The 21,558-nt window shown below is 42.2% G+C and overlaps 2 protein-coding genes across 2 annotated transcripts in view; one reads left to right on the top strand and one right to left on the bottom strand.

The window, feature by feature from the left end:
* GLDC (glycine decarboxylase) overlaps positions 1-21,558 on the bottom strand; it is a 79,154-nt gene that overhangs the window by 32,611 nt on the left and 24,985 nt on the right. Inside the window, exons 4-15 of the mRNA XM_059656686.1 lie at positions 20,378-20,542; positions 18,889-18,966; positions 17,399-17,546; positions 16,883-17,079; positions 13,526-13,622; positions 11,011-11,116; positions 8,662-8,801; positions 7,777-7,857; positions 5,260-5,357; positions 4,699-4,783; positions 4,506-4,547; positions 3,160-3,302 (exon numbers count right to left, since the gene is read on the bottom strand). Of these exons, the coding sequence (XP_059512669.1) occupies positions 3,160-3,302; positions 4,506-4,547; positions 4,699-4,783; positions 5,260-5,357; positions 7,777-7,857; positions 8,662-8,801; positions 11,011-11,116; positions 13,526-13,622; positions 16,883-17,079; positions 17,399-17,546; positions 18,889-18,966; positions 20,378-20,542 (1,380 nt within the window). The remainder of the gene's footprint in view (positions 1-3,159; positions 3,303-4,505; positions 4,548-4,698; positions 4,784-5,259; positions 5,358-7,776; positions 7,858-8,661; positions 8,802-11,010; positions 11,117-13,525; positions 13,623-16,882; positions 17,080-17,398; positions 17,547-18,888; positions 18,967-20,377; positions 20,543-21,558) is intronic.
* On the top strand, positions 15,673-16,341 carry LOC132212653 (zinc finger SWIM domain-containing protein 7-like). The gene has a single exon (XM_059658684.1). It carries the CDS (start codon positions 15,673-15,675, stop codon positions 16,117-16,119), a length of 447 nt encoding a protein of 148 aa, XP_059514667.1. The 3' UTR covers positions 16,120-16,341.

Here is a 21,558-nt window from a genome sequence, read left to right as displayed (position 1 = left end):
TTTCCTTGGGAGGAGATTCTGGGGAAGCCACTGCCAGTCTATCTACAATCAAGATTAACCCTGCAGTTTTTAAAGATAAAAACAACTTCCTCACTCCTATAAGCCAAGTGAGCTAATAATAATTTTAGATTGTCTTCCCTTCTAGAGTAACATCTTTGAAAGGTGTTAATTACTGTTTCTGTCTGCCTTAAACATTGCATTATATATCCTTCTAATCCAGCAGTGCCTGGAGTGTGTCTGTGAGCTGCTGAATGAATTTAAGAGTGTCACCGCGTTATGAGAAACAAGCCAAAGCAACCATGCTAGGCGCAATAGGAAATGGAAAGGTAATTAAATATTTTTGGCTATGTTCTCCACCAAGCTGGAAAAGCCCTCCAGGTTCCTGACATTTTTGTTTCAAGTTCTTAAAAACCTTTGGGATCACCCTAGCTGGTTTGGCTCAGTGGATATAGCATAGGCCCGCAGACTGAAGGGTTCTGAGTTCGATTCCAGTCAAGGGCACATGCCTGGGTTGCAGGCTTGATCCCCGGTAGGGGGGCGTGCAGGAGGCAGCCGATCAATGGTTCTCTCTCATCATTGATGTTTCTATCTCTCTCTCCCTCTCCCTTCCTCTCTGAAAACAATAAAAATATATTTAAAAACAAACAAAAAACCCTTGTGATCTAACTATCGACCAAGTGAAGACTTGGCTATGTGAACCAAGGTTTTCATGTCACAATATGTCCCCTCCCTCACTCCTGTTTTTCCCCACTGAGATTGTGATTGCATCTGGGATTGTGATCTGGACATCAGAATTTGTATAAACTCACCCTATGAATCTAATTTCCAGAAAGGGTTGGGAACCATTGCTTTAAGGGAGGGCAAGCTTCCTCATCCTTAGGTCAGCCTCTGGGGACTCTGGCTGGGACCTTAATTTACTGCAAGAGCTAATGACTTAAGAGTTAGTCTTGAAACATTGCTCTCCAATATGACACTAAAGATGCAATCCTATTCCATCACTAGAGGGCAAAATTTCTTCATTTTCAACATTTAATAAAGCATTATTGCCTAAGGTTAAGAATTCAATCAGGTTCCTCTCATACTTTAAAAAAAAATAAAAAGCTGAATGATAACATTTTAATGAGTATACTGAAGCCTGACTTTCATGAATGTCAGTTCCTTCCTATTTGTGTAATGAGGATTTGAAAGGCTATTATTAAAAGAGCTCCATGTCCTTTTTTTTTTTTTTTTTAAATAAATTTTATTGATTTTTTACAGAAAGGAGGGAGAGGGATAGAGAGTTAGAAACATTGATCAGCTGCCTCCTGCACACCCCCTACTGGGGATGTGCCTGCAGCCAAGGTACATGCCCTTGACCGGAATCGAACCTAGGACCCTTCAGTCTGCAGGCCGACGCTCTATCCACTGAGCCAAACCAGCTAGGACTCCATGTCCTTTCATGTGCCATCTACCCTCTTCCTAAAGGATTCGTGCTTGTTTTTCAAAGTGCATGGCTCTGCCCGACCAATGTGGTTCAGTGGTTGAGCATCAGCCTATGAACCAGGAGGTCATGGTTTGATTCCTCCTGGTCAGGGCACATGCCAGGGTTGTAGGCTTGATCCCCAGTGGGGGGCGTGCAGGAGGCAACCAATCAGTGATGTTTCTATCTCTCATCATTGATGTTTCTATCTCTCTTTCCCTTCCTCTCTGAAATCAATAAAAATATGTTAAAAAGAAAAAAAGTGCATGGCTTTGCTATGTAGCCTATGTTACCAAACAGGAGGTTAAGCTTGATTATATCTGACTAAAACTTGGTTACTTTCTCTTTCAGAAAGTGAGACAATAATTGTCTCCGTTTTTAAATCATTTGATTTTTGAATTTTAAAATCGAAATTCTGTATTTCTAGCAAAGTCCTAGGTGATGCCAATGCTGAGACTACTGGGGAAGAATTACACCTTGGGTCGTAGGAGGTAGAGAACCCAGGGGCAGAAACCGACTCCTTTTCGAAGCTATCCTAAGACCTTAACTCCACACCGGTAACAGGTCTGTCTGCACTCCCAGGAAGACAGAGAGATCACAAATGCAGTGGATTCCAAATTGGCTGTATATCAGAATCATTTTGTTGCTTCTTAAAAATAAAGATTTTTAGTCTCAACTCCTGAAGATTATGATCAGTAGGTCTGGATTGGGGCCCAGGAATTTATATATTTTTTAATGTTTTTATTGATTTCAGAGAGAGGGAGAAAGAGATAGCAACATCAATGATGAGAGAGAATCATCTATCAGCTGCCTCCTGCATGCCTCCAACTGGGAATCCAGCCCCCAACCCAGGCATATACCCTGACCAGGAATCGAACCCCCATCTCCTGGTTCCTAGGTCGACACTCAACCACTGAGCAACACCGGTGGGGCTGGAATTTGTATTTTTTAAAGGTACCCAGGAGATGTTGCCAAAACCCTCTGTTTTTACAAATCACTATTCTTCAAAGTTTTTTACTTTGCAGATAAAAATACCAAGGCCAGAAGAGGGGAAGGAACTTTCAAAGTCAGTGACAGAAGAAACCAGGATCCAGGTTCTTCTGGCCCTGTTAGATTGAGACATTGCTGCTTCGTAGGAGCTAACATGTGTGCTTGACTTTCCTTCTTTTACTACGTTATTGATAGGTATAGTAACTAGTTTCCAAAGATGGCCCACAACGAACCATGACTCTAAACATTCACACCCCTGTTGTGTCCCTTCCCACATGAAATCTGGGCTGGCCCTGTAGCCTGCTGTAGCAAACAGAATGCTCTGGAAGTGAGGCTGAGTGACTTCAGAGGCTGAGCCTTAACAGGTTTGCAGCTTCCACATCCTTCCACCTCGGAGCACTGTGCTTTGAACCCTGGTATCATTCCGTGAGGAAGTTCAAGCAATCACATGGAGAGGTCCACGCAGAGAAGAGCCAAGATCCATAGCCACGGCCTGAACTAAGTTCTCCCAGCCAACAGCCCACCACTAACTTCTCAGCAATGAAGGAGGCCACTTTGGACCTTCTAGTCATCACCCTAGTGGAGGGGAACTGTCCACTCAACTCAGAAGGATACAAAATATTTGTTGCTTCAAACCTCTAAGTGTTAAGATAGGTGTTGTGTTATACTCCAAGCAATAACTAAAACGACAGGAAATGAAATCCCCTTACCTGTTAGGCTGTAAACAGACTCGGTCGTAGCCTGTGATCTCACACAAATCCTTCTCAAGCTCTCGGAAAAGCTGCTGGTACCCTTGAGCTTGGTCCAAAGGCACAAAGGGGTGGATGTTTGCAAATTCACTCCATGTGATTGGCTGAAGAGCAAGAAAGGAGAAAACATATGCATATACACATATTGTAACAGCAGTAACAATATTAACTTTGATGATGATGATGTGATGATGATGAAAGCATGATCGGACATGCAGTGCTTACTATGTGCCAGGCACTGCTTTCAGCACTTTATTTATTTATTTTTAAAATATTTTTATTTATTGATTTCAGAGAGGAAAGAAGGAGAGAGAGATAGAAACATCAATGATGAGAGAGAATCATTGATTGGCTGCCTCCTTCACAGCCCCTACTGGGGATTGAGCCTGCAACCCAGGCATGTGCCCTTGGCCGGAATCGAACCTGGGACCCTTCAGTCCACAGGCTGACGCTCTATCCACTGAGCCAAGCCGGCTAGGGCTGCTTTCAGCACTTTAATATATTCCTTCACTTTAACTCTCACCACAATCTTACAAGGTAAGTTCTACTACTGTCTTCATTGTAGAAGTGAGTCCCAGAAAGTGAACTTGTGCAAAAATATAACCTCTTTCTATCTTTTTTAGGGACAAAAAGGCCCGAAAATAGATTTATATCCATGAAACCCAATGAGTTGTTTCAAGTACAGTTTATTCAAACTCTTACATAGCATGTACATTATTGTCTCTTCATTAAGCAGAGCAAAGCAACAGAAAAGCAAATGGGGGAAATCTTCCTGTCACAATATAAAATTATTTCCTTGGCCTGATGTGATTTGTCACATCGGAATACTCCGGTGGAAAAAAAGGAACAAGCTAACTTTGTTGAAATGGATCCTAGCCTAGGAAACATGCTTACCAACACAACAGCAGGTTACACAAATCTTCTGTTAACACAGGAAAGAAATTAAAACCTCAAATCTCTACCCTTTGGCACTATGAATGGATTTCTAGAAAGAAGGCTTAAGGTTCTTCTGAGCTTAACAACCACAAATTGATCAAAATAAAAGCTTTTCATGTGGCAGGTTTAACAAAAGATGGTGGGAGGGTAGGAAGGTATCAATACTATATATTTAATTATTTCAATATTTCAAAATAATCTGACTCATAAATTTAAATGATCAGGTTGTGGTAAAATTGGGGTTTCTGCCAAGATTGCTGAATAAACAGGAAAAGGATTATTAAAGTATTTATTAATTCACCATCCCAGTAGCAGTTTTCTCTAGTTATGTACAGCCAGAACAAGTTCCTTCTTAGAAGTGACCTACTTACTGCAAGTTCAGATGAACTGTTGAGCTTCATGGTACAGGATCCCTTTAAGAAGCACACCAAAATAAATTGCATTGGTTATTTCCTATGATCCGTATGATCAGCCCTTCTATCTCCCCACATGGCCACCCATTCATCCCTCCTGCAGCATATTACATGTGACCCCAAGAGGGGCGGGGATAAAAGTAATAATTACCAGTGGAATCATGCTGTGAACGAGGGAAATGTCTTTGTTTTCTAATTTCTTCATATATCGAACAATATTTGTTTCTGAGTGATAGCTGTGAACACAAAACGCGTGATTGGGGCCAATCTAGTTAGGTAAGAGTCCATACGTATCCTCCTGAAAGATCAGACACACTGAGATCTACCTTCAACATACAGATCACGTTGGGCCATGCCAACAAAGCATCAGAGGGAAGGGCATGGCACCCCACAAACCTCAGTGGATGGCCCAGGGCAAGAAGCATCCTGTGGGCATAAGAGGAAGGTTGGGAAGAAGAGGATGTTGACTTCCTGGGTATGCTCTTCAGCCTGGCAACTAGGCATCTCCCCCGCCTGATGAGTAGAATTAGGGGTTACAGTGCCAAGGGGTCAGGGCCAACAGGAAATAATGTGTACTTTGCCCAAATCAGCAATGGGATCCTTATGGCGATGATTTATTATTAAGGGAATATCACATCCAAGTCAGAAGCCACTCTCTACTGCGCTCCCAAGCCACGGCACACAGTGCAGAAGTCGCACTGGCCACACAAACCTGTTGAACACTTGATTTGTAAGGAACGGGCTGGTTCTCTTGAAGGCAGTGGCTAGAATACCTCTCCGTTCCTCGCCCATGCTTTCAGCAACCAGCTCCTGCATGGAGAGACCACAGAAACTAAAGGGCAGGAATTGTGCCTAGAACCACGTGTGGACACCCAGGCCTCAGGCCAGCAAGTATTCCCACAGAGCATCAGAAGTCCCCGAGCAGCCCCCGCCCGCCCACTCTCCGCCTCCCCAGGCATCTGGCATGGTGTGCTGACAGGTGTCAGGAGTTATGAATTGTGAAAGTCTCCAGAGCACTGTTTTTAAGTTCTATTGACCTCAGCCACAGAAAATAAGGAAAACTGTACAATTTTTACTGCAAAAAAAGTTGACATCTCCTGTATGTTCCTTGAATAATAAGTGAGTTCTGGTAAGTTATTTTAAAAGGCTATCAAAAAAGTTACCATGATAACACTCAGGTAGGAGTCTCACTTGACACTGATCTTTTATCTTTGAGAACAACTCTAATGAAATTCAAATTCCAAGATCATGTAATGGGGAAAAGGACAATGTCTTCAACAGACAGTGCTGAGAAAACTGGATTTACACATGCAAAAGAATGAAGGTGGATCCAGATCTTACATAATATACAAAAAAAGTAACTTGAAATGGATTAATTAAGGACCTACCTTTAAAGGCTAACACTATAAAACTCTTAGAAGAAAACAGGGGAACATCTGCATGACCTTGGGTTTGGCTATGGTTTCTTAAGCATGAGCAACAAAAAATAGACTCATTAAAATTAAAAACTTTTGCATATCAAAGGACACTGTCAAGAGAGTTACGCGATAACCCACAGGAGGGGAAACTATTTGCAAATCATTTATCTATTAAGAGATCAATATAGAGAATATATAATTAAATAGATCACTTGCTCCTCATTCTGCCCCAGGCTTCAGTGACTGTTCATTCCATAAACATGCCTCAAACATGTGGAATGAATAATTGTGATTAAAAGTAGTGCAAAGTTCTAGAGCAGCGGTTCTCAACCTGTGGGTCGCCACCCCTTTGGCGGTCAAACGACCCTTTCACAGGGGTCACCTAAGACCATCCTGCATATCAGATATTTACATTACGATTCATAACAGTAGCAATATTACAGTTATGAAGTAGCAACGAAAATAGTTTTATGGTTGGGTCACAGCATGAGAAACTGTATTTAAAGGGCCAGAAGGTTGAGAACCACTGTCAGAGGGAAGATGCTTATTCAGTCCTGTTTATTAATTAAAGTTTAATATGAGCCGAACCGGTTTGGCTCAGTGGATAGAGCGTAGGCCTGCGGACTCAAGGGTCCCGGGTTCGATTCCGGTCAAGGGCATGTACCCTGGTTGCGGGCACATCCCCAGTGGGGGGCGTGCAGGAGGCAGCTGATCGATCTCTCTCATCGATGTTTCTAACTCTCTATCCCTCTCCCTTCTTCTCTGTAAAAAATCAATAAAATATATTTAAAAAAAAAAAAAAAAAAAAAGTTTAATATGATACTTCTTTGATGATTTCCATTTGTTATACTGAAGTCCTCTCTCAAAGAGGACACAGACAACCAGGACAGCAACATTCAACACTCTAAAACCTATTTCAAGTTCTTTAGTAAATGTTTTCTTTCATTGATTTATTCATCAAATATTTATTGAGGGCTTCCTATGCACCAGGCCGTGTAAAGTTGTGATTAACACCTGGCCACAGGTCTAGGTAGTCACTGACACCTCTCTCTTTCATTCTCATTCCATGGAATGTAACCTTTATCCTCACATGTCCCTGCTATTTCAATGTTTTAGAAACCAACTCAATCGCACTGAACTGCTTCTAGTTCTCAGGAATCTCTCTCCTCCAGCCTTTGTGGCTGTTTTTCCCAGTGTTTGGAACACTTCTGGCCCCATCCTCCTCTTCAATAGTGCCATCTTAGACTATATAACTCCGACTCATCTTTCAGATCTCAGCTTAGGATAATTTCTTCCAAATCCTGGTAAGAAGACTCTCCTCTGTACTCAAAGAGCATCTTCAGACATCACCCATTATAACACATCACTTGGATTGCAATCTTGTGTTTGTTTGACTCCTCATTAGACTATAAGCTCTGTGAGTGCAGGAATCATGTCTAATTCACCACGATCCTCAGGACCCAGCATGCTACCTGGCACATATTAGGTCTTTAATAAATATATTTTGCGTGAGTGGGTATCATAATTTTCTCAGAATCGACATAACCAAGATGCCAATGTCATGAATCTCTATATTAAGGACAATCCTTCCAAATAGCCTGGGTGCATGGTCCTGGGTAGGGCACACAGCACTAACCTCTATCAGCAGTCACTGCTGCCAGGGACGGTCAGTGCCATAATTTTAACAGAAAGCCACCAATGTCACACCTCCTGCCCCCTCCCATACATACTCAGGACCACAAGAAGCAAACAAATCTTTGACACCACCTCAAATAGCCGTTATAAGAAGCGCATGCTTTTATTTCACTTACTGCAGACGACTCACAGCCAAAGATCCACAACAAGTCATCCAGATCTTTTTCACTGACTGTTTCATCAAGAGAAATACCAAGCTGCAGAAATAAAAACAAAAGAGAGAAAAAAACATCAGCTCTAGACCCAAGAGAGGTCAAAGGTGAGAAGATGCTGGACAAAACTCCCAGTCCTTTTAAAATATCAGGGTTCCAGTTGGTTACCAAATTGGCCCTTAGGCGAAAGGGACTAAGACCAGCCCCAGACTTCACAGGATTTAGTTTTATAAGCCACTTCTGGACTCTAACACCGTGATGGTTGCAGGGTACTTCTATTGGTACTGGATATCCTCACCTTTTTCTTTTCTTAACTTGCTTTATTACATCATTTATCAGCGCCTTTACCTTGAAAAGTCGTATTGTGAAGAGAGAAATAAGAAAATATGTGCCTAAAAGTCTCCTTTATGAAAACACAGTCTTAAGGAAAGATGAGAATCAAATATCCTTTGAAGGATTACAATGTTCCTAAACTAGAAATGAAAATGGTTTATTAAAAAAAAAATAGATTGGGGGGCAGGGGTGGGCTAGAAGGGGTCATTGTGAGAAAAAAGGGGATATAAGAATATTTTCAACAGTAAAGAATATTTTTTTAAAAAAATAGATTGTGCCCAAAATTCCAATACTGATTTTTTTTTTTTTAACACGTTAAGCATCAAGCCTGTTTTGTCTTCCTTTCCGGAAAGTATAGTGTCAGTCACTGGTGATTGACATGGTGCTTAACATGTTAAATAAAGAGGAAAACTTTTAATGACGAAAGTCATGAAATTTTATGCAGTTAAAAAAAGTCATGAAAACCTAGAGACTGTGTTAAAAAGAAAACAACAAACACCTGAAAGTTTGACTTACTGTGCCATCCTCAAAAAGTCGAAAATTGATTTGCCTCTGAGCAGCTCTGCTCAAAACCTCCTTCACTGAGCAGCCACACTGAATCTTCAAAGTGTCAAAGAACAGGTCATGCTGGAGTTGATGCCCCGCTCGCTTGAGACCTAAACAAGAAAGGAGGATCAACCAGATTCCCCCACAGAAACCTGCTCCTCCGTCACTGACATTTTCCAGAGAAATAAAGATTAAAATCCTACTAAAACAGTCTGTTCCTGCCCTACCCAGTGTTTTGTGGCTGCTTAAAAAATTAAATGCTTATTACTATACTACAGAATATTGTAAAATCTATATATATAAAAGCCTGACATGCAAATTGTCCCCATGGGAGTTTGACCGGGAGACCAGGAGTTTGATGGCTCACTATGATGTGCGCTGACCACCAGGGGGCGGTGCGGAACAAAGGAAGGCCCCGGCTGGCAACCAGAAGGCCCCGATCGGCCCCAATCACCGGCCAAGCCTAGGGACCCTACCTGTTCATGAATTTTGTGCACAGGGCCTCTAGTCCTATATAATAAAAGCCTAATATGCTAAGTGTCTGGTCATCCAATCAGCCATTCAACCAATCAAAGCATAATATGCTGTTCTAGCTGGTTTGGCTCAGTGGATAGAGCGTCGGTCTGCGGATGAAGGGTCCCGGGTTCGATTCTGGTCAAGGGCATGTGCCTTGGTTGTGGGCACATCCCTAGTGGGGCGTGTGCAGGAAGCAGCTGATTGATGTTTCTCTCTCATCGATGTTTCTGGCTCTCTATCCCTCTCCCTTCCTCTCTGTAAAAAATCAATAAAATATATGTTTTTTTAAAAAAAGTGTAATATGCTAATGATATGCTAAGACCACTCAACTGCTTGCTATGACGTGCACTGACCACCAGGGGGTAGACACTCCGGCTGGTAGGTTAGCTTGCTGCTGGGGTCCAGCTGATCAGGACTGAGCAAGATGGACCAGACACGCCCTGGAGCCCTCCTGTGGTCCCTCCCCAGCTGGTCATTCTCCCGTGTCCCTCCCCGGCCCTGATCGTGCACCAGTGGGGTCCCTCAGCCTGGCTTGTGCCTTCTCGCAATCTGGGACCCCTTGGGGGATGTCGGAAAGCCAGTTTCAGCCCAACGGCGGAACAACTGGTCACTATAACATGCACTGACCACCAGGGGACAGACACTCAATGCAGGAGTTGCCCCTGGTGGTCAGTGCACTCCCAAAAGGGGAGCACCGCTCAGCCAGAAGCCGGCTCACGATTGGCGAGCACAGTGGTGGTGGCAGGAGCCTCTCCCACCTCTGCAGCAGCACTAAGGATGTCCGAGGGCTCTCAGACTGCAAGAGGGTGCAGGCGGGCTAAGGGACCCTCCAAGTACATGAATTTCATGCTCCGGGCCTCTACTATAAATATTAAAAAAAAAGGAAGAAAAGTCACCATAATCACCATCCAGAAATAACTAGTGGTTACATTCTGGTATATATTCCTCTAGAAGTTGTGTGTGTGTATGTGTGTGTGTATGTGTGTGTGTACATGTGCATGTGTGATAGATCACATACATATATTTCTTTAACTTTAAAAATAATTGTAATATAACATCGACATTTTGCTTTTCTCAAAATCAAAATCCATATCATTGTTTTTAATGGCTGTATATGGTTAAACTTACAGATGTACCATAATGTAACTACTTTTTATTGGACATTTAGGCTATTTCCAAGATCATGCTATTGTGAACAGTGTTTCAATGGAAACAGTTTACTTTCCCATTTTATTATTTCCTTTGGATTTATACACAGAAGTAGAATTTCTGCATCAAATTATAGACATATTTTAAAGACTTTTGACATATATTGTTTAAGTGTTCTTAAAAAAAGAAGTCAGCCTAACCGGTTTGGCTCAGTGGATAGAATGTCGACCTGTGGACTGAAGGGTCCCAGGTTCGATTACAGTCAAGGGCATGTACCTTGGTTTCGGGCACTCCCCAGTAGGGGGTGTGCAGGAGGCAGCTGATCGATGTTTCTCTCTCATCGATGTTTCTAGCTCTCTATCCCTCTCCCTTCCTCTCTGTAAAAACTCAAAATATATTTTTTTAAAAAATAGAAGTCATATCAATATCAGCATTCTTTTTCATCTTTGCCAGTGTGATGGGAGAAAAACTATTTTGTTGTTTCAATTTACATTTCTTTGAGTAATAATGAGGTTGAAATTATATATGTTCATTGACTATGTGACTTTTAATTCTGTATAAAGAATTGAACATACAATGAATTCTCAATTTCACTTACTCATGTTTATCAGTTTTGTTATACCCACAACTTTTTAAAAGAGATATGTGACTCACCTTCAGACAAAATCAAAGTGGCATTGTGTACCCTCCTAGCAATATGCTCCAGCCCTCGGGAACCGTGGTAGATTGCAAACATGGCAGCCATATTTGCCAAGAGAGCCTAAAATGACAAAGAGCATTTAAGGAATTATGTTCAACAATGTGATGGAAGACAATTAATAGAAGGGACTATTCTTTTGACTTGAGATGCCAAATTGAAAACAGAGACAAAACAAAGTGATCAGATTTCCTGCATTCTCTATGATACCTAGGGACCATTTATAACACGGCTGAACACCTGAGGGAAAGACACAGCATCCAAGATACTGTGGACTCACTATGACCTTCAAATATGACCATTATAAAGGGGTTCCATACATGCAATATAATCATGCCATCCATAAAGGGGAAGAACAGGCTGTCACAGACATCGAGATACAAAATTTAATGTTGGAATACAGAGGAGCCATAAAGACCTCGGTGGGGAAAAGTGACATCTAAGAATTTTATACTCAAACAGTTCTTCAAGGATAAAAAGAACAAAAGTTTTCAAAAACAGAGGAACTCAGGGAATACAATTCTCCTGAGGCCTTCAATACATCAGTAGAAGGTGAATTTCAATAACCAAGAGATAAATGGAGAATCTGTGGCAAAGACGACAGTGCAGTTGTTACAGGTAGAAATCTGGAGTCAAAGACCCAGAGTGTTCAAGGAACAGCTCAAAATGTATCAGTCAGTCATCTTTTAACAAAGAGAATAATTCCACGCTTACAAAGAGAATGACACTGGAGTGGTCACTTGTTTAATGAAATCAATCTTGCAAAGGAAACACATGAAATGAAATAGACAACAGAGAGTTAAAAGAGCTCCAGAATGAGAAGGTGAAACTCAGAGAAGACAGAGTATAGCTATCTTCAGGGTAAACATCACTTTAATAATTGCAGAAAAAGAGATCTTTCATAATCCAGTGAAATAATGAAATATCAGCTATATATAAATGGGAAGAAATAAAAAAGAATTAACAGCCCCGGCCAGCATGGCTCAGTGGTTGAGCATTGACCTATGAACCAGGAGGTCACAGTTTGATTCCTGGTCAGGGCACATGCCTGGGTTGTGGGCTCGAACCTCATGGGGGGCGTACAGGAGGCAGCTGATAAATGATTCTCTCTCACCATTGATGTTTCAATCTCTCTTTCTCTCCCTTCCTCTCCGAAATCAATAAAAATATATAATATATTTTTTAAAAGAACTTGTTCATTGTAGACAGCCCAAGTTTACCTGGAGAATTAGAAAACTCTAATGCACTTATGATCAGACAGATGCCTTCTGGGAGAAGATGGGAAGAAAGGATAAGACAGGGGCAGTCAGCTGCAGAGGAAGGGAAAATATGTAAGCAGAGAATTCAACAAATGGAGTGTAAACTATAGATAGTAAAGGCATTATGTAAAGATCCATTAGATGTCAACAGAGGAAAAGCCTGTGACAACTGATTCCTTCCTGTGACTCTAGAAGAGCTCTTACCTTCCTGAGGCAAAAAATAATATAAGAAAACCAACTAAAGAAACATCTCCAGCTCTGGCCGGTTTTGCTCAATGGATAGAGCTTCGGTCTGCAGACTAAAGGGTCTCAGGTTTGATTCCGGTCAAGGGCACATGCCTGGGTTGCAGGCTCGATCCCCACTAGGGGGCGTGCAGGAGGCAGCGGATCCAGGATTCTCTCTCATTATTGATGTTTCTATCTCTGTCCCTCTCCCTTCCTCTATGAAATCAATAAAAATATATTTTTTTAAAAAAAAGAGAGTAACGTCTCCAAAGGCTGAACTAAATATAAGAAGACCTTATCAACTGCTCCCTGAAGAGGCTTTCTAAACCCTGGTGGTGCTTTGACCCAATGCCCTGAGAGGGAAGAGACTGGACTGCCCATTGAGGTATCTGTGAGATCTCTCTCCTTCTCTGGCCCTGACTGAAAGAGGTAGACTCAGAATAGACCACGTGCCCAGAGTGGCCTTCCACCTGACCCTAGAAGTTGGCTGGATATCAGAAAATACTGCTCCCCCTGGCCTGCGCCCTGGGGCAACTTCCTGGTAACTCCTCGTCTTTTATCCCACCCACTTCGGGAATGCCTCTCATGAGCTCCCAGTGACAGTACCCTGTGACCACCACCAGCTTGCCAGTGGGACCATCCCCTCAAGTATAGTCACCTAAAGCACACTCACCTTGCCCTCCTCACCCCATCCTGGAGAGCCTCCGTCTGAGCCTGAAGAGAAGGGGCCCAGTCACCACCCATAATAAACCTGCCCGATGGACAAGAATGCTAGAGACCCTAACGTGTGAAGCGTGTGCATACACAGAGCACCAGTAAAATACTCGGTATTTTGTTTCTGACAAGGCCACAAGGCTTCTCTACCAGTAAGATCTTAACATTCCCGGCGGAGCATACATTAATGAACAATGAAGTGAATGGATGAGTAGCTCATGTCTGTAAAATAGACTATAAGGCATTCAGGGGACAGGCCAGGTCTGTGACCTACCTGAGCAGTACAGATGTTGCTGGTAGCCTTGTCTCTCCGGATGTGTTGCTCCCTGGTTTGAAGAGCAAGACGATACACTTCTTTCCCGGTGGCATCTCTGGGCCAAGAATAAAACATCCAATTAGCACAGGTAATCGCAGCACCGGGAATTGTCATAAATGGACCTGCTTTTTTCCTTCCCAGCTTGCAGTGAATTTATCAAATTTACTTGGGTACAAGGCCATAAAGAAACAACTTCCAAATCATCCCTTCTAACTAGAACTACTAATTTTTAAGTTGTACTGTGGGGATCTGAGGAACCCAGATAGAGACATTAAGGCTGGGAAACTTGAAAGGAAATTTTCCAGGAATTACCCAGCCAAATATAATGATGGTGATTGAGGATTAATTATCACTCTGAGCTTCTTGGCAGACTCAGGAAAAAGAAATATCTGACAAAGAAAACAGCTTCTCTGTACTAGACGTCTGAAATGACTATATAGCTATAAATTAAAATTATGTTAATCAGCTTACCACTTGTCTCTAATCAACATTTTCCCCTCCTAATACAATTAAAAATTTGGATAAGCACAAATATTTAGCAGTCTCATCCTTTCTTTCAATACATTTTGGGGTCCATTTTTCAGAAAGGTAAGAAGTTCAATATAAAAATCAGCAGACAGCCTTGGCTGAATAGCTCCGTGGGTTAAAGCATCATCCCAATATGCTAAGGTTGCAGGTTGAATTTCTGGCCAGGGCACTTACAGGAATCAACCAATGAGTGCATAAGTAAGTGGAAAAATAAAAATCTGCAAACAATAATTAATATATTACATTTTAAAAACTGTAACGCCCTGTGCCTCATCTTGTCTGGTGAAGACATCACTGGGAAAAAAGCTAATGTGAGAAGACTTGAAGAAACTTACTTTTACACTAAAAAACAGGGCGCCTTTTGCTACCCTGTGGCAAACTGAGAGTACTTTTAAACTTCCCATCACCATCATTCACTACTCCAAACTATTCACTTACATCAGTATATCAGTTTTTATGAAGGGTCAAAAAGATAATGCTAAATTTCCCAATAATGGCAAGGCATTCACGCTGGCCGGTGTGGCTCAGTTGGTTGGAGCACTGTCCCATGCACTGAAGGGTCTCAGGTTTGATTCCCAGTCAGGGCACATACCAGGTTTCAAGTTTGTCCCCCAGGAGTGAATATGGGAGGCAACCGATCAATGTTTTCCTCTCAGATCAATGTTTCTCTCTCTCCCTTTATCTCTAAAATCGATAGAAAACATGTCCTCAGAGTAGGATAAAGAAAAATAATAAAGAATAATCATGGCATTCATCTAAAATCTTTTATGGACTTAAGAGAGGAAGGAAGAGGGAGAGAGAAAAAGAAGCATCAATGATGAGAATCATTAATTGGCTGCCTCCTGCACACCCCTTACTGGGGATCAAGCCTGCACCCTGGGCATGTGTCCTGACCAGGAATTGAACCATGGTTCATAGGTCAACGCTCAACCACTGACCCACACCAGCTGGGCTAAATTATTAATCTGGGGAGCTACTTCAATGAGAAGCACTCAAGAAAGTACTTGTGGAAACTGGTCCAATGGCCGAGTGGCGGGCCTCTAGGAAATAATGTGGATCTCACTCAATAAGTGCATGATAATCTCTTATTGCACTTATCATTACATAACTGTGTAGCATAATACTTTTGAGAAAGAAAATGATTAGATATAAAACACATCTAAAATAACTGTGTAGCCGTAACCGGTTTGGCTCAGTGGATAGAGCATCGGCCTGCAGACTGAAAGGTCCCAGGTTCGATTCTGGTCAAGGGCATGTACCTTGGTTGCGGGCACATCCCCAGTAGGGGTTGTGCAGGAGGCAGCTGATGGATGTTTCTCTCTCATCCATGTTTCTAACTCTCTATCCCTTTCCCTTCCTCTCTGTAAAAAATCAATAAAATATATTTTTTTAAAAATGCAAATCTTTAAAAAAAATAAAATAAAAAACTGTGCAGCATAATACTTTTGAGAAAAAAAAATGATTAGATATAAAACACTTCTAAAATATTCAGTCTCTCAGCCGGTGCTGGGCTCCCTCCGCAGACCCGCCGGCGCGGGGCTCCGCTGGCCTTTAGAGGAGGCCGCGCCCGCAGGCCCATGGCTGCTGGAGGTCATGCTGCTGGCCAGGATGCCGGCCAGGCCGTGGTGGAGGAGCTCCTGAGCGAGATGGCCGCGGCGGTGCGGGAGAGCGCGCGCATTCCTGATGAGCATCTGTTATTGCTGAAGTTTGTCTTTGGCTCATCAGCCCTCCAGGCCTTGGACCTAGTTGATCGACAGTCCATCACTTTAATCTCATCGCCTAATGGGAGGCATGTTTACCAGGTGCTTGGAAGTTCTGGTAAAACATACACATGTTTGGCTTCTTGTCATTACTGTTCATGTCCTGCGTTTGCCTTCTCCGTGCTCCGGAAGAGTGACAGCCTGCTGTGCAAGCATCTCTTAGCAGTTTATCTTAGTCAGGTTATGGGGACCTGTCAGCCGCTAAGTGTTTCGGATAAGCAATTGACGGACATATTATTGATGAAGAAGAAACAAGAAGCATAAAAGAGATATTGCAGAAGCAACTGACGTGGTGAACAAACAGATGAAAAAATCTTACAGCCTAGGAAACCTCAACCCTGTGTCCCCAAAGCATGAGGTGCTAGCGAGTGAATGCTGTGTGAGAAGGCCACGATATTGCAGTGTTCTGTGGTGGGCAGAACCTTTTGTTACAATGAGATGTGGCAAATAAACTATGAAGATTTTTCTGCTACTTGGGGGGAAAAAATATTCAGTCTCTCAAAGCACTCTTCAACTTTAGTAAATTTACATATGTAACCTCAGAACAACTATGGCGTGGATTACACACACACTTTTTCAAACATGTACAGGCTCATGGCATTTGAGAAGAGGTACTAACTAGTTCACACCCCAAATAGATTCTCCCTTCTGAATCTATGTTGTACACATCTTTAATCAACCCCAAGTGACCCAATTAGATTTAAAGAGCAATCAACAACTTTTGTGATCAAGAGAAGGAACAGGGGCCCGGCCAGTGTGGCTCAGCAGTTGAGCATCAACCTATGAACCAGGAGGTCACGGTTCGATTCCCAATCAGGGCTCATGCCCAGGTTTCGGGCTCGATCCCCAGAGTGGGGTATGCAGGAGGCAGACAATCAATGATTCTCCCTCTTCATTGATGTTTCTATCTGTCTCTCCCTCTCCCGTCCTCTCTCTGAAATCAATAAAAAATTATATTATTTTTAAAAAGAGAGGAGCAGGGAAAATCATGGCCACGATAAAAAAGGAGAAACATGAGTTGCTTTACCTTGTAACTCCCACCATTCTTCCAGGCATCATCCTCACCAAGCTTTCTCTGACGGCAAAAAAGGCTGCATGCGGTCCACCATAGCCGAGTGGCACCCCAAATCTCTGTGAGCTGCCAAGGGCGATGTCTACCCCAAATTCTCCAGGAGGCCTCAAGATACACAGAGCTAAAAGGTCAGTAGCACAGCAAGCCAAGCTCTAGAAAGGAAACGAGAAAGTGGACAAGGTTGTTACCTTCCCTGAGAGTAGTGATAGAGCAGCCAATCACCTCCACTATAAGCAGACTGGCAGAGTTGGTTCCTATTACATGGACTTCACTTATTCAGTCACTTAAAATATTTACGGAGTGCTTTTTATGTGCCAGGGATCAATAAACAAAACAAACTTGAAGACAGAAGGAAGGAAAGACAGCTTTACCATTCCAAGTGATAAAAGTATGTAAATTAAGGCACACCAGAACTGATCATTCAAAGTTGAGACACACCTCCATGGACCCCACAAGGAGAGGTTTGCTTACCCCAGTCTGATGGGCTCTCTCCACGAGCTCAGTAAAGTCTTCCACCTTCCCCTCAGTGTCTGGGTACTGGAACAGCACTCCACTGACATCTTTCCCACTGAAGTCCATTTCGTGGAATAACTTCAACTCAATGAGGACTCCAGCATATCTGGAAAGGGAGAAGACAAAGAACATGTTTTTGGTTTGTAAGGAAAAATCAAATAGCCTACAGTTTCTTTTCCATAATATAGCATTCATAATCTGTGTCCTTTCTCAATGCCCACCCACCACCACATCCCAACACACACACACACACACACACACACACACACACACACACACACATCCCTCATACCCAGACCTTCAGTGGTAACAGTGTTTCAAACCAACTCAATTGCATCCAACAGCTCAGCTTCTGTTTTTCTCATCCACAGGCACTACTCCCCTTTCCTGCCAGAACCAGCTCCTGAGACAAGACCAGAAACATTGCCTCGTAGGGCTAAAGAACCAATATCTGTAACAGCAGCGACACTGCCACTTTCACTTTGGATAAGTCTTAGGTCAGCGGTTCTCAACCTTCCTAATGCCGCGACCTTTTAATACAGTTCCTCATGTTGTGGTGACCCCCAACCATAAAATTATTTTCGTTGCTACTTCATAACTGTAATATTGCTACTGTTATGAATCGTAATGTAAATATCTGATATGCAGGATGTATTTTCATTGTTACAAATTGAACATAATTAAAGCACATAGTGATTAATCACAAAAACAATGTAATTATATATGTGTTTTCTGATGGTCTTAGGCGACCCCTGTAAAAGGGTCGTTTGACCCCCAAAGGGGTCACGACCCACAGGTTGAGAACCGCTGTCTTAGGTGAATAGAAAATCATCAGTAAGACAAGGAGGAGACAGACCTTCCTTTAGGTTCCTAAAACCATCTAATTCCAACATCTGTGAGAAACCCCTTCGGAAGGGATGGTGGCATGGGTAGCAGGAAGATTACCCAGCTTTTATAAGGAGAAAGATAATAAATACACCCACAAGTGGTGGTTGTGCGATATTTATGTGATCTCATTGCAACACCTACTAGTCAATACAATACGCTTTCTTCTACATCATTCCACACTTACAACAGACTACAACTATGAACACACACAAAATCTTAACAGTTGTGTGAGAATTCCATTCCCCCCCCCCCCTCTGTTTTTCAAAGTTTCTGCAACATTGTTGAAATTTTTAAAATTTTCTTTTTACAAAAACAAACAAACAACAAACCCACATGATAATAGAAAGCAAAGGCAATTAAAAGCACTGTGTATTTTCTCCTCAATTCTGACACCGTTTACTTACCAGCAAGATCCTGAGAAGAGAGTGGGAGGGAAAGTAAAACTCAACAACCCCAATTTAAACCAGGTTCACCTCCAATCAGTTTGGAAGTAAGGAAGAGAACCAGTCAAGATGAGCATGATGTTGTCCCTAGTTCAAAATGTGATTAAAAGTAATTACTTGGCTCGCGTCTGGATGACAGCTATTGTCTGTGGGTGGCAACGAGGGTCAACAAAAAACTTCCTCCTCTTGGTGTGTCTGTTGAAAAGGAAAATCACATTCAAGTATGAACATTAAAGAAATCAGAGTACTTCTAAGAATGCAAAGCAAACATGGTACTTAGGGGAATTCCGAGCATAGCATTGTGGACCCCCCCAAAAAAGGACTGCTATGGAAAGTAACCTCACCGGGTGATCTGATCATTAATTCCCAACGGGGAAGGCCATGGTGGGTAGTTATACTCCAGGCATATAATTTCTTTAGAAAAAGGTTTACTGCCGAAACTGGTTTGGCTCAGTGGATAGAGCATCAGCCTGCGGACTGAAAGGTCCCAGGTTCGATTCCAGTCAAGGGCATGTACCTGGGTTGTGGGCACATCCCCAGTGGGAGATGTGCAGGAGGCAGCTGATCGATGTTTCTCTCTCATCAATGTTTCTAACTTTCTATCTCTCTCCCTTCCTCTCTGTGAAAAATCAATAAAATATATTTTTTTAAAAAAAGAAAAAGGTTTACCTTTGCCTTAAGCAAGCCCTGTCCACTGTTTCTGTGTCTCTAGATTAAAACACCTTTGAAATAAGCCCTAATGTGAAGAAAGCACATAATCGTAACTATCCTGTAATCCCATCCCCATCTCGCTCTCTCCCATCTCCATGTAATCTTCCTTACATTCCCTCCTTAATTTCAAATGCATAAAAGGAGCTGCAAACCTGTTATTCTCCCGAGCATTTGAGATCTTGCTCCCTGGCATCATTTGGACTCAAATACACTCTTATGAAAATTCTTCCCAGGGTGAGACATTTCTTATGTCGACAGTATCAAAAACACTGGGGCAATAATGACCAAGGAGCTTTACTGAATAGATTCCCACTGAAATCCAATTCCTGTCCTATTTAGCAAAATCGGTGGTGGTAGATGGGAGAACACATGGATGAGGAAGAGAAATGATGACCATAAATGAAAAGCTAGGAAGAATAACCAGAGGGGTGAGTGGGCAGCATTCCTTTGTAGCTGTTTATCCATCACAGGAGGAAGAGCCCCCAAGGCGACCTGGAAAGGAGAAGGGCTTCTAGCTGCAATTTAGAGGTCTCCATACCTGTGCTGAGCGAGTTTGGGGCTCACCACCTCTCTAATTTGTGGAAGCCAAGAGACTTACATGGGCATTCAGGACCAGAAGCACAAAACCTCAGACAAATACACCATGAGTGTGGGCAGATTTCCCACCCAGACAACCATCTACATGAGAACTCTCCAGGTAGATAGAACAAATGTGCTCACAAGGCAAAGAAAGAAAAAAGGTGAGGAACTGGAGAGCAATGAACTAACTATACACCATGACCCAGACATTCTACCTCTAGGCACACATCCTCAGGAAATAATCAGAGCTTTTGACAAAGAGGAGAGAGTCTGGAAGATGCCCCTTACCCTGACAGTCTCACCCTGGGCCTCTTACCTGTGGCACAGCTGCATCGCCTCTGCAGCTGCGGTCGCCTCATCCAGCAGGGATGCGTTGGCCATGTCCATGCCTGTGATGTCACACACCATGGTCTGGTAATTCAGTAAACTCTCCAGTCTCCCCTGAGACACCTCTGGCTGGTACGGAGTATACTGGGTGATCCTGTGAGGGAAATAAAGGACATGTCCATACTGTGGCTCCACTGCTCAGAAAAGGTCACCAAATGTCTTCATTTTAGAAATCACGATCTGAAAATTAAGTTTACCACCCTTGAGAATTGTATATAATGCATCAGTAAGCTTCCCTTTTCGCCTCTATAAGGAAGCTCAGAATTAAATTATAATAATATTATTCTTTGTTTGGAGATAATCAGTACTTATTTTTCTATTCCTCTAAGTGATTTTTAAAATTTTATGTTTCCATTTTATTATTTTCTCTATAAATTTTACTTATTGATTTTAGAGGGGGAGAGAGAGAGAAACATCAATTTGTTGTTACACTTATTTGTGCATTCATTGGTTATTTCTTGTATGTGCCCTGACCAGGGATCAAGCCCACAACCTTGGCACAGCAGATGATGCCCCAAGCAACTGATTTACCCAGCCAGGGCTACAGTTCTAGTTTAATGATCTTTGGTATGTGTTTTATTGTAAGCTGGCTCTTACAATCCACTTGAGTCTACCTATGATATTATAAACAGAAATTTCACTTCCTATTATCTTTCTTCTATCTAGAAAGCTCACCCCATGTACAGTTCACAATAGGAATATATTCAAGAATTTCATATCTAATACTCAAACTTGTTTATTGGGCAGAGAATATTTGTTTTACACTATCCAGAAGTTCTATATGCTCCTAAGAAATTAATAGAGGCTCATTTTAAAATTTTCACTATCCAATTATTAAGAGTCTATGGACGTTAACTCCGTAACTATCAATAGCAAGGATAAAACTGGTTAGAAGGCAGCATAAATATGAATTCTAATCTTATGAATTAATCTTTGGTTAATCTCCTCCAGTTATTAAACAAATATGTATCTTTAAGTGTGTAAGGTAACCCATTCAGTACCTTTATCTTTTTTTTTCATTCCTTCATTCATTCACTCACCCTACAAATATTTATCTCATGCTTATAAAGAGAAATATGATAGCTTCTGGTGACATCTAATAAGCACAAT

The sequence above is a fragment of the Myotis daubentonii genome, chromosome 11, assembly GCF_963259705.1.
Source record: "Myotis daubentonii chromosome 11, mMyoDau2.1, whole genome shotgun sequence".
NCBI lineage: Eukaryota > Metazoa > Chordata > Mammalia > Chiroptera > Vespertilionidae > Myotis > Myotis daubentonii.
This window is presented reverse-complemented; position numbering and strand designations above follow the sequence as displayed.

Coding starts and splice junctions, on each gene's coding strand:
- LOC132212653 (XM_059658684.1), top strand. CDS start 15,673: ATGGCTGCTGGAGGTCATGCTGCTGGCCAGGATGCCGGCCAGGCCGTG.